The sequence below is a fragment of the Venustampulla echinocandica genome, assembly GCF_003357145.1.
Source record: "Venustampulla echinocandica strain BP 5553 chromosome Unknown scaffold_0, whole genome shotgun sequence".
NCBI classification, from domain to species: Eukaryota; Fungi; Ascomycota; class Leotiomycetes; order Helotiales; family Pleuroascaceae; genus Venustampulla; species Venustampulla echinocandica.
The window spans coordinates 4,218,405-4,231,320 of NW_022474205.1; the positions used below are offsets into that span (position 1 = coordinate 4,218,405).

At 45.6% G+C, this 12,916-nt stretch overlaps 3 protein-coding genes across 3 annotated transcripts; 1 reads left to right on the forward strand and 2 right to left on the reverse strand.

The window, feature by feature from the left end:
• Positions 1–287: 287 nt before the first annotated feature.
• Positions 288–1,593, reverse strand: BP5553_01316 (uncharacterized protein; the record flags this gene model as incomplete). Its single annotated transcript, XM_032009939.1, has 3 exons — positions 288–406; positions 469–1,390; positions 1,450–1,593. The coding sequence occupies 3 exons, from the start codon at positions 1,591–1,593 to the stop codon at positions 288–290; spliced, it is 1,185 nt and encodes a 394-aa protein (XP_031873993.1).
• Positions 1,594–4,445: 2,852 nt separating this feature from the next.
• On the forward strand, positions 4,446–8,246 carry BP5553_01317 (Uncharacterized protein; the record flags this gene model as incomplete). The annotated part of the gene is made up of 2 exons (XM_032009940.1): positions 4,446–4,845; positions 5,245–8,246. 2 exons carry the CDS (start codon positions 4,446–4,448, stop codon positions 8,244–8,246), a joined length of 3,402 nt encoding a protein of 1,133 aa, XP_031873994.1.
• A 2,808-nt stretch (positions 8,247–11,054) lies between these two features.
• BP5553_01318 (Uncharacterized protein) lies at positions 11,055–12,368 on the reverse strand (the record flags this gene model as incomplete). The annotated part of the gene is made up of 5 exons (XM_032009941.1): positions 11,055–11,484; positions 11,538–11,911; positions 11,969–12,039; positions 12,095–12,131; positions 12,210–12,368. The coding sequence occupies 5 exons, from the start codon at positions 12,366–12,368 to the stop codon at positions 11,055–11,057; spliced, it is 1,071 nt and encodes a 356-aa protein (XP_031873995.1).
• Positions 12,369–12,916: the final 548 nt, after the last annotated feature.

Below are 12,916 nucleotides of genomic sequence, written 5' to 3' on the forward strand. Positions count from 1 at the left end.
GTAGCACATCCAACCAGTACGCCCATTTCCTAAAATTACACGCAAAACTCCTCCTATGCGACCCCCGCAGAAATTACCACGTAAGAAATCTTCGCTCAAGGATAGTACAGATGAAAATAAAGGCTGTGTTGCTGACTGTGTGTCACAACAATAACTCAGAAACGAGAGAAGGATATTGGGCCTAGATAATGTTGGTAAATCGTGCTCGAGCCGATGTTGGCGATAGGCCTGCAGCCTGTCCCGCATACCTCAACCACCAATCATTGATCTAGAATCCTTCCGTATGGCTAGTATCCAGGCAACTGGTATCCGGCCGTCTGCGCGCTATATTTAACAGCTCCTGCCCCTTTAACAAGCTTGTTAACCCCAACCTCAAAGCGTCGACCGCTGAGACCAAGGAGTGAATCTGATTATTGTTAGCACATGTGCTTGAGCTAAAAGCCGCCGAGCAAGGCATATTACACATACCTGTTAGGGCCTTAAAAAGAGGAATAGAAGCACTCGCTAACAGAATGACAGGCATATACTGCGAGAATGTCCACTTGTCTTCAATGGTCGTCTTGTACCACTTGGGGATTTCCATGCCGTTAACAAGAGCATTGTACTGCGCAAGCGCGTAGAATACAATGACTATGCTAGCAATTAAACTTGCAACCGAGATGAAGATACTAAACCATCGGAATTTGTGTTTGCGATTGGCAAAGGCTTCCTCAATCCAATCACCAATAAGAATTAGCAAAGCGAAGAATCCGAACACCATGAGTGTAATATAGATCCCCATCCCCTTTGTAGCTGATTCTGTGCCTGTGGTCGATGTAGAGTTGGACGTAGAGTTGGACCCGATTCCGGCTGTGACATTCGCTCCCACGTCGATGATACCTGCAAATCCCAAGCCGTCTCCAGCGTTCGCGTTGGCAAAACAGGCGGCAGGTAAAGCAGCTAATCCGCTCGGGTCTAGTGGAAAACTCGTGTGGTGACGTGCTGAGAGAGCAACTCCTGTAAGGGCCATCTGAATGATGATGAGGATAACCCGGTATGTAGCAACGATCTTGCCTTTGGTGAAGAAATCCGGCACGGAGACGAGAGTGTTGAGGTGCGTGACTATGCCCATAACCAGCATAAGGCAGACGAGATTGTAGTGGTACGCGGATATTGTGCAGGCTTGTTGACTGAGCGTGAAGAGGAGTGCTAAGCATGCCACAAATGCCTGGTCGCTGATTGTGTGAATCAAGGTGGTGACACTGTTGAGGGCTTGAAGGTAGAAGCGGTGATGTAATCTAGATTCTTCATCGGAGTGTTTGTCATAGAAGTGGAGTACAACTTTGTCGATGATGAGACAGAGGGAAACGATGAGTGATGCGCAGGCACTTCCAATGAATGCCTTGAAGATCTGGTGGAGACATTAGAGACTGCGATGGGGGAAGTTGCAAGTAAAAGCCTGGCTCTTACAGTGCTGCCCGTGATATCGTTATTTGGTGCAAGCCTATGGGCCTCGCCAAGTACAGTAACATTGTAGAGGGAGAATGGACATTTGACAGTTTGATTACGTAGAGCACAGGAGGCTACGGTAGCTGGGATATTAAAGCCGAGCATGTTGACGAGCGTTCCGTCAGATGAAAATAAAAGAGTGACTTATGTGCAATTAACTAATGCGGAATGGCAACGAATGTAGGTGCTATGGCAAAGACAATTGAAAGTCCCAAAGGCAAATTAGGGGATGTAATATAGATAAAATACGCAGTTGAGAGTAGGAGGACCTCCTCGGAGTTCTAGTCAGCCTCATAGGCATACTGCCATTACTGAGCCTCTTGGCCGCAGCAGGGAGGGAAATCTACCCATGTATGGAGAGAAACTGACAAAACAGTAGGGCTGTAGACATCGCGATGAACGGGAGGGACAGTAGGGACTCGAAGCATCCCGACTCTTGGCCATGGCCCCTAAAATTGCACTCCAAGAGAAAAGAATTGTCGCAACCAGTCAAACACAGTATGGCCAGCCCTTTATGGACCAAGAGCCCCAATTGAGTTGTTAGTCCGCCAAAGCCTTCAGCCCCCCTATAACCCCTACTCCGTACACTTTTCCGCGCTTTGACCGCCTCCCCTGGCGGCCACCTTGGGTACATATTACCCCCCAAGAAGGCTGCGTCTGCTACGTCTATTTTGTGTAGAAAATACTTCGTACTAATAGGCTGCAAAAGAAAGCCAAGACAAACACTTGCATGCAGGATTTTAAAATCATAAGAGCATTATTCGACGAATCGACACGTGTAAGACAAGCTTGTTTGAAGTTGTTTCTGATCGATATTTTGAGAGCCGCCAATCTACCACAGAATGAGACATGGCTGGTGGCTTTGTCTGCGGGCTGACAGCTAGCGGATACTTTCTGCAATTTGTGATCCTGCGACAAGGCCGTAGAAGAGTATAAAAAGGCTGCTGCGGAAAGTACTCTACCTACTTAGGTACGCACTCCGTACAGTGGCGTGATCACAGTGGTCGCCGGGCGCAAAGCTTGCCCACTTCAACTGCTTCATGTCTCCTGCTGGTGGTCTCCGTAGAACATGGAGAGTTCTCTGGACGTGGAGAGGCGCCAGCCGTTCAATACCACACACACGATCGCGATGCCGATATTTCAAGCCTCAGCCGACGACTAGGGAGCATTCGGCCAAGGGGCGGTCCGGTCCTCGCTGCTAAAATAGGGGCGGAGTTTTTACAATAGTCGATGGTCAGAGCTAGGCACAAGCTTTGATAAACCACAATTAAATGCAATTAAATGCATGTGGTCGATGCCGATGCCTGTTTTTACGTACGCGGCGGTGACAGTTAACGTGGTCATACCCAGGATTCTTGAACCCTGCAGGTAAATGTCGATCTTGTTGGCCGAACCTTCAGCCCTGTGCTGCGGGGACTCCATGGTGGAAATTACCATTTCACAAGGCGTTCTTCGAAAAGAAAAGTTTGGGCAGGAAGGATGGCGTTAATTTAGGGACACTTTGAGAGTGTCGAGAAGCGCGCGTCTCTTTACGACCACAATTCCGCCGTGTCTCAAATATTCGAGGGCTAAAACACGATAGCGCGCGCTTCGTTGATAGCGACGCGGTGAGTATGAGGCTGGTGATGGAGAGCGCGAGGAAGCTCTCTCGAATTAGAGTTGATGTCTCATATTTGTACCAGTAACAGCCATATAGCACTGAGAGGGAAGCCAAGGATAGGGTCAACCGATTGCCAAGGTACCTATCTATAGGTACCACGACTGCGCATTAATTCCTCGCCTCACCATCTGCTCAGGCAGTCACGTTCCTGCTCTACTTTTTATTGACCAATCGCGATTAACTTCCTATTTAACTCTGCCGCATAAAAGTTGTCAACTTTACAGGATTGTATTCAGGGGACCAAGTCGGCTCCCAAGGAGCCCAAACAGCCCCCCACCGCCCAACGTAAGTCAAGCACCAGCAAAATGGATACGCCGGCGCTAGGGAGCCGAATTTTGCCCCGTTCCCAACGTTAGTGCCTTGGGGCTCAACTTAGCCCTCACTCTACAACTCAACCACCCTGTAGTTGAGTAGCTATACCCGGAAATTATTAATAGATTCGAAGTACTACAATTGCGATTACATCGGTATGAAATAATACACCTTGAAGTAGTTACATCTAAAGTAGGATACTTTAAGATACTACGAGATCGTATATATGCCTTATTTATACTTGAAGGCAAAGTAGTCCGAGTTATACTACTATTGCTTAAACTACTTTTATATAACGTATACAAATTTAGCCTAATAGAACTTCGAGTAAACTAAAAAAAATCATTAAACCTTAATCTAATTCAGCTAATAAGATATCAATCTACAGTATTCCTATAGTCTATATTATACTAACTTTAAATATTGTGAGAAGGAAGCGAGGTAGGTATAAAATCCATAGAAAAGACATTAGCAGCAATAGACAAAATTTAACAAAAGCACGCGTAGCGGATGTACGAGCAATTATAACTATATTATCTTGAATTAATTATGAGAAGAGAAAGCTGCTTAAGATAAAACTATAAGGGAAACCAGTCTTCTGTTGAAATCTCTATGGCCTCAGATATTAAGTATAAGGACATATATAGCTAGTACCCTTAAACAGTGAGCTCTAGGAATCTTATAGGGTTTTTACTCTGTTATAGCGAACAATACAAATGAATTTCCCTTATATTGTACTAATCATCTGATTGGTTATTGGGATTCTGCCCCAATACTAGGGACGACATTGGTCGTCACGAGTTGCAGTACACGTGATGGTGAGGCTGTATCTTGTCCGACAGCTTGATTTGCAGAGCCTCAAAAGCGCACCCTGTTCAGCCCAACACCATAGACCGCGGTTTTATCCTTTGCATATCTACCTTTAGCGAGGAGATTTTGCCTACATCAACTCTTGTGACCATAATTTACCTTCCCTGACGAAGTGATGCGACTTCTACATATCGAATCGGAAACTGGAAGGCTGACCTGGTCGTTCTACGGCAGCGCCATCCCACCGTATGCTATTCTTTCACACACTTGGGGCGATGGCGAGGTCACCTTCGAAGACTTAGTAAATGGAACTGAAAAGAGCAAGACCGGCTACCAGAAGATCCTGTTTTGCGGCGAACAAGCGGCCCGTGACCATCTAAAATACTTCTGGGTGGACACATGCTGCATCGATAAATGGAACCTCGAAGAACTCTCTAAGGCGATTAATTCTATGTTTAGGTGGTATCGGAATGCAGATAAATGCTACGTGTTGCTATCCGACATTCCATCCATCAATGGGGCAGCACATTTAGACCAGAGCATATTGGGAGAATCGTTCCGGAAGAACAGATGGTGTTGATTAATGGGACCCAAATTGGTACACTTAATACAGGTAATTGATTGGTCAGAATGGGTCATGGAATGGGGTAATTGAATTGATTAAGAAGCCTAATACTATAGGGTGAAATCCTCACATATATAGGCAAATGAATGTATGGGGTCAGGTGATCAATCAGGTGACTCAAGGAAATAATACCGATGGTATCCGAATGGCTTCCCAGGGCCTCCATCATCATGTGCCATACTAATTAGTATGGGATGCGATGATATCCGTGTATTCGGCTCATCGCGAGTACACATATCTCATTTCTCCTTTGTGGTGGAGATRTGCCAAGTGGGGTGCCTAAGTGGCTTGACCAGCCGGCCAGGGGAACTCCCATAACTCCTATATTCTAACAGATGGTTTACTCGAGGCTGGACGCTTCAAGAGCTCATTACTCCAGCGTCGGTCGAATTCTTCACAGAACATCAGCGACTTGGCGATAAACAATCTCTGGAACAGGAGATCCACGAGATTACTGGTATTCCAATCAAGGCTTTACAGGGCCACCCTCTTAATAACTTCACTATAGCCGAGCGAAGGGCGTGGGCGGACAGCCGTCAAACAACTGAACCAGAAGATGGTGCATACTGCCTTCTGGGAATCTTCGATGTCAAAATGCAGCTCATCTATGGCGAAGGAAAGGAGAATGCAGTAAACAAACTACTGAGGGTGGTGGGCGAGGGTACAGCAGACACTACTCCGTTCTTTATACCATTCGAGCGGAACAACCAATTCACCGGCCGTGAATCACAACTTGACGAGATAGAAGGAAAGCTTTTCGTTGATGCGTATACAAAGGTCGCAATCACAGGAACGAGCGGAATCGGTAAAACGCAGTTAGCACTCGAGCTAGCGTACAGAACAAAACAAAAGTACAACTGTTCTGTTTTCTGGATCCCGGCGATAAATATGGAGAACCTTCATCAAACGTACGAACAAATTGCTCGACAACTTAACATTGCTGGTTGGGATAATGAAAAGGCAGATATCAAGAGGCTCGTACAACGTCACTTAAGCACAGAAAGTGCAGGGCAATGGCTCCTCATATACGATAACGTGGGCGATTGTAGTATGTGGACCAGTGAGTCTGGATCTACTATGATGGAGTACCTGCCAAATTCTGAGAATGGACGTATCATTTTTACAACGTGCGAGCGAGAAACCGCCATACAACTTGTATCGGATATTGTAGAAGTACCAGATAGAGATCCTGACATAGCTCAGAGGCTGATGAGGAGCCTCATCTACCGGAGTCTGATGAATGACCAGGGAGAGGCGGACATCTTGCTTAAGGAGCTCTCGTACCTCCCGCTAGCTATCGCGCTGGCAGCAGCCTATATTAATGCAAATGATATAGCGCTTAAGGAATATCGGTCACTTTTAGCACAACAAGAGGAGACAATTGAACTTCTTTGCGAGGGATTTGAGGATGCAGGGCGATACGACAGAGCAAAGCATCCGGTAGCCACGACGTGGCTCATCTCATTCGAGCAGATCCGCCGCTGCAATATGTTGGCAGCTGATTACATGTTATTCATGGCTTGTATAGACCGAAAAGATATTCCGCAGTCTCTTTTACCTGTGGGCCCGTCGCGCGAGAAGGGAATAACTGCGATAGGCACGCTCACTGCCTATTCAATGATTGTAAAACGACCGGCTGCATCGGCAATCGATCTCCACGAACTAGTGCACCGTACAACACGAAATTGGCTTCAAAGTCAGGATTCGCTTCTGGCTATGTGGACCGAAGCGGCCATCACACGTCTGCTTGACATGTTCCCAGATGATAACCATGAGAACCGAAGCAAATGGAGAAGGCTGCTACCGCATGCTAGTTATGCGCTTAAATCTGGTCTCATTGGAGAAGGTAATGAAGCCAACACTGAACTCATATCGAAGTGTGCTATAAGCCTGCTTAGGGATGGACGATACGATGAGGCTGAAGTATATTTCCTAGAGATGGTGCAGAGAGACAAGAGAGTGCTTGGCGAGGAGCATCCAAACACACTGATTAGAATAGGGAATCTGGCGACAACATATACAAATCAAGGCCGAAGGAAGGAGGCAGAGGAGCTAGAAGTACGAGTGATGGATGTTTTTGAGAGGGTGGTTGGTGAAGGCCATCCTCTTACACTTACTAGCATAGCCAATTTGGCTTTGACATATAAAAGTCAAGGGCGATGGAAGGATGCGGAGAAGTTAATGACGCGAGCGTTGAAGATAAGTCTTAGAGTACTTGGCGAGGAGCATTCTTTTACATTAAATAGTATAGATAATCTTGCGTCCATGTATAGAGATCAAGGGCGATGGAAGGAAGCTGAGGTACTAGAAGTACAAGCGGTGAAGAGGAGTATAAAGATACTTGGCAAGGAGCACCCAGATACACTGACTAGTATAAACAATTTGGCAGCGACTTATATAAATCAACGCCGATGGAAGGAGGCCGAGGGGCTAAACATAGTAGTATTGGAAATAAGAAAAAGAGTATTAGGGGAGGAACATCCAGAAACACTAACTAGTATAAATGATCTTGCGTCGTCATATACGAGTCAAGGCCGATGGAATGAGGCTAAGCAGTTGTTTACACGAGTTATGAAGACGCGTATAGGGTTATTTGGCGAGGAGCATCCAGATTCTTTAACTACTATGAACAACCTAGCGTTAATATATAGGAAGCAAGGCCAATGGAAGGAAGCGTTAAGATTAGAGATGCAAAACATGGAGATAAGTCTAAGAGTTCTTGGCGAAGAGCATCCAGATACATTAATAGCTATAAGCAACCTTGCGTCAGGGTACAGGGATCAAGGCCGATGGAAAGAGGCAGAGGAGCTGTTTATACAAGCGATAGAGACAAAAAAGAGAGTATTAGGGGAGGAACATTTTTCTACATTGATTAGTATAAACAATCTTGTATTAATGTATATACATCAAGGGCGATGGAAGGAGGTGAAGGTACTACAGGTACAAGTGATAGAGACGAGGAAGAGAATACTGGGAGAGGAACATCCAGACACACTGACTAGTATATACAATCTGGCGGGGACGTATAGTTATCAAGGCCAATGGAAGGAGGCTGAGGAGCTATTTGTGCGAGTGATAGAGGCAAGAAGGAGAGTACTAGGGAAGGAACATATAGGCACGTTGACTAGCATGGCTAGTCTTGCCTTTACATTGAAAGCGCAGCAGGGTCGACTTGCAGAGGCTATCGAATTGATGGAGGAATGTGTAAGTTCGCTGACGCTAGCCTTGGGTGCCGATAATCCTTATACTTTATCTTCTTCTGTAGCATTAATAGCGTGGGAGACGGAGAAGTTGGGGATCAGTACCATAGACAACGTACCGTCAGCGCTTAAGAATCGGCCTGAGAAGTAGGGTCAACCTGTGAAAAGTAATAAGTCGACGGGAAACAAACGTCACAAAACGGTAGAAAGCAATAGACTCAATAGGCGACCCATATGAGGATTTCCCAAATAGCCATGTTGGGCAGTTGTATGAATAGGGCTATGCTTGTATAGTAACCGAGTTAAAGGAGATTGGGAATAAGGCATTCAAGGCTGGAGACTTGCGGTGCCGTGGGAGAAGTATAAAAAAGTTTTGAGATGTTCTAGTAGGTTTAAAGTGTTTGATAGTGGCCACGGAACACGACCTGTATAGAGATGTAGGAAATATCGATATACGCAAAAAATTTGAGATACTTAAATTTAGAGTACCTATTGTTTTTCTCGCACAGTGGGTTTCTCGCTATATAGGGAGGAGCGTTAGTTTAGGTTTTGGTATAAAACACTGTAGTAGGGTATAACTATAATATGGACGGAGCAAAACTAAGAGCATTTTTAACTAAAGAGAAAAGCTAAGCTGGTTGCAAGACGCGATTTTGTCCTTACTTACTTAGGTTACGTGAATTACCCTCTAGGATCTGCTTTAAGATTGAACGATGTATTTTTTAGAGAGATCCTGTTTAGGTTCCTGGGAGTCGACTTCGTCCCCCTGAATATAGTCGTGTATTATTAACAGTTTTCGTACTACAGAACCAAGTGGTAAAATAGATTATAATTAGCTAGAAGGGAGAACTAGGAAAATAAGTGAGTAACCTGAGTAGAGGATCACACTGAGTATAATCCAGCTGACATATTAGCGTGCTCAGGGTTCGGCTCAGGTTAGAGCAGCGACTGCTCAGGTCCAAAGACAGAAATGGACTCTAGTGAGGGCAAGATTCAGTATAGATTATCAAGGTCATTCGCTTAGTTACCTGACCCCCTATACATTCTTTGCACATGGAGTCGAGGACGTGGTGTTTGAGCTGCTGAATCCGGCGGGTTTGGTCGCTGATTTATGAGGGCAAATACCAGCTCTATGCATCACGTGGCCATCTATCGATGGGTCTTTGATTGATTGATTGATTGATTGATTATTCCTTTTCATGTCCTGTCTGTGTACGTCGAAGACTATAGTAGAACGGCCTCTTCCTTAGAAGAGATCAGGTCGATAGTAGTTCTATGTATACTCGTCAGTAGGCAAAAACGAAAGAAATCGGAGTTCAAGGCCATATTAGGGACTTTACTAGCCAATATTAATGGACTGGTAGCCTATTTCGAGCTCCCTTAAATATCCTGCCGTGTATTCCAGGAGACAGTGGGGATATACCTAAAAAAAATCAATGTAGCTCTCTTCTCTCCCCTCCTCCTTCTTCGTGTCTTATTATCTAGAGTCGTAGAGAGAGGAAAAATCATAGTCGGAGCAAAAGTAGGGGTGAGAATTCTAATCTACTCGAGAAGCATTCATATCGCGGCAAGAGGAGGTCCGTAGACAGTACTCGAGTATCGTAGAGAGATGCTATTTCTTTGATTTGACGGTGGTTGTCTTGTTTCCGTAGCCGAGGAGGCCTCGTGGCGATTCTCTATTCTGTGTTCGTATCGTTGTACAGCTTCGCCGTTGACTAAATTTTGGCTCTAGCAGTGTAATACTGCTAGCTTTGTAGAGGGCACCACGTACAACTCCTCGGTGGATCTTTGTTATGACTATAGGTCAACGAATAAGCCAAGGTAGTAATGCAGAGGAGCAGGAAGGACTTTTATGGATACTAGGAGGAAATGTGCATAACAACCAACAAGATCACTGGTCAGGAGGCCACTTTGTGAGACTGTATGTAGGTAATTCAGAGGTGGTCGCGTTGTCGCGTTGTCGTCGTATCGTCAGGTCTTTATGTGGCAGAAAAAAAGTCCGAACCATAGTTCAGTGTTCTCGGGAGTGACTATTCAAGGCGCACCCAGGTGGTAGCTTTCAGGAGGACTAATGGCCACAAGATCCAACAATTAAATCATGTACTGCAATTCGGTTTATTCGTATGTATCTGCAAAAGTCCAAATAACTGGCTCCTATGCCTGCATGTCTGCATACTTGTATGTAAATGAGAGTTAGGGTCAGGAGCTCTAAAGCCCGGCTGGTCCCTCTTATCAACGTTCATTAACTGATACATTTTAGAGGCAAAACAAAAGTAGCGTGCAGTGGCTGTGGCTGCCCCGCTATAGTAACTATAAGTAGATATAGTTAAAGTAAGGGTAACCAAAAGTATAGATTAGGACAATTAATCTAATTATAACGGTACAAAGGCCTTGTAAGTAGTTATATAGAACATGCTTATACTAATCCTGACTTAGAAATACTTATCTATATACATATTTTCAATACCCCTCAGGCCCCTTTTAAGGCTAAACTCTCTTTTCTTCTATTTTCTTTTTAGCTTAATACCTTTATACTTATAATTCTAGTTAAAGGAGTTATTCTTACTATTGAGCACCCTTTGTTTATATTCGTCATATACAACCTAGCTTATGTATGTGTATATGTATTACACTGAGGTATTTAGAGATTATTTGTTATACTTTAATATTTTACCATATTTGACTACTTCGGCCGCTCTGTATAAAACATAACCTTTTCCTTGTCTCTATTACATAGGACTTTCTTCTTCTGCCACGAAAATGGCCTACATAGACCTTACTAATGTTCCTTATCCTTCAGCGGACACAATCAATCCCAAACCTAGCACTCAACCCCATGACCAATAACTTAATAGATCCATTACTTCATTATTTTATACATAGACACAGATACCATAGGAGCGTCATACATAACCCAACGCTAGGTTTTCCAACAACGCGTCGCTGCAAATCTTTTCTATCAACGACCCATTGGATGACTATTGGTCGTGTATACATGAACATCCTTCTTGATCATAACATCACGACCTTGCTCAACTTGGCTTTCCACGTCATTGTTAGCGTAGATGGTCGTCGTCGTCAAATCAGTAAGCGGGTAGGTGTCATCATTCAAGCGGTGGAACCTCTTCGACTCCTTTTGGCTGCTCCAGTTCGTCTTGCTCTTGTCTGTACTGTCATTCTCTGTCTTCCTGGTCCATATACTGGCCAAGGCGGAGTTTGATCCGAAAGCCTTGCTGAACAAAGGTCGTAATATAGGCAAGCAAGCATTGATGATACCTAGTTCAAGCTCCAAACCTCCAAAAATAGTGTCTTCAACCACGGTGTAGGTAAAGTCCATTGGGTCTAGGTTGAGGACAGACTGGATGCGAGCAGCGGTAATGGCGCAGATGCTTTAAGACGGTCAATATCTTGTCTAGGGGCGAGGGGAGGTCTCAGGACTCACCACAAACCAAGGCACAGAATGGCGCTGATGGCCATCTTCTTCTTCTTGGCCATTTTCAGGCTCCAGAGGACCGGCATTGGCAGAGCTACGATGCTTAGATCGATAGCCAGGTTGACAATGGCGACGGAGAGGTAAGCCTTTTGTGTGTCACCGCAAACGCCAGGGATTGTTCTGTTCCAGGTATATTCGAACGGCCGACATAACAAGAACGATTCCAAGATGACGACGACTACAAGGGCAACTGAAACGGCAATGACGACGTAGACAGCGCTGCGTAATCTTGGCATTGTGAAAATGCTGATGTAGAAGAACAAAATGGAGAGCTTGACGAATGTGGTTGCGATTGCCCATAAGAGCGGGGCAGGAACAAAAAGCTGAGTTCATTAGCCCCTTCCTATGTAATTATTGCCGTCGAAACGAGAGATGCATACCTTCAGCGCCATGGCTATCTGTTCTGGCGTGGCATCTTCCATGTGACGCCCAGCACCGCCATCGAGGACAACTATTCCACAAGAGTCAGATCATGAGTTACTTGGAAAATCCACGAGGTAACGTACGCGAATAACCAATGCCGACAGTTGCAACAGTAAAGAACTAGTAGAGTAGAACAGTTAGCGGGTCTGGGCCGAGAATCGAGATGCGGCGGTTGCCAGGCAAGATAGATGGACATACCAGGCCCGCGACAATGAGGTAGTCATCGGTGGCGATCTGCTTCCGCTGAAGGTACCGGGCATAAAAGCGGGCAATGACCGCTACGAAGGCGAGGACGAGGAAAACCGTATTCACCACAATGATGGCGATGCCACCCGAAGGTAGCGGATCACCAGCCATCTGTGGGACAACAAAAGACCGAATTGTTGGATTAGAGTAAAAGGATGGACGAGTCGAAAGAAGAGTACGGCCCATAGCCTGAGATAACATCGGTAGATAGAGGACGGGAACACATATAGGAGGGCGGTCTTGGTGCGGTGCTGCGAAGCGCAGCACTCCAATCCAGCCTAGCCCTAATGAACCGTATCTACTTGTACATGGTCACATTATGGTCTGCAGAAGGTACGTTTTTCCTAGGGAGGGGACGGAGTATTTTCCCTCGACGCTCCTTCCATGCTCCCGTCACGATCCCTCCGGCGGCGATGTGACCCGCCTGCGACGGCGCGATCTTACACGAGCACAGCGCATACCGTGACACTGACACTTGTACTATTTCCGGGGTCCTCCATAGGTACAGGGAGACTTCGATCTGGCGATCCTACCCTAGAGGCAAGCTCACCCGCATGGCATGGCATGGCATCCATAAAACTGAATACTGAATACAGCGGCGCAGTCGCAAGCAGCGCCCACTCTCACTCAACCGTCTAAACTGATCCTCTCGCCTCGGA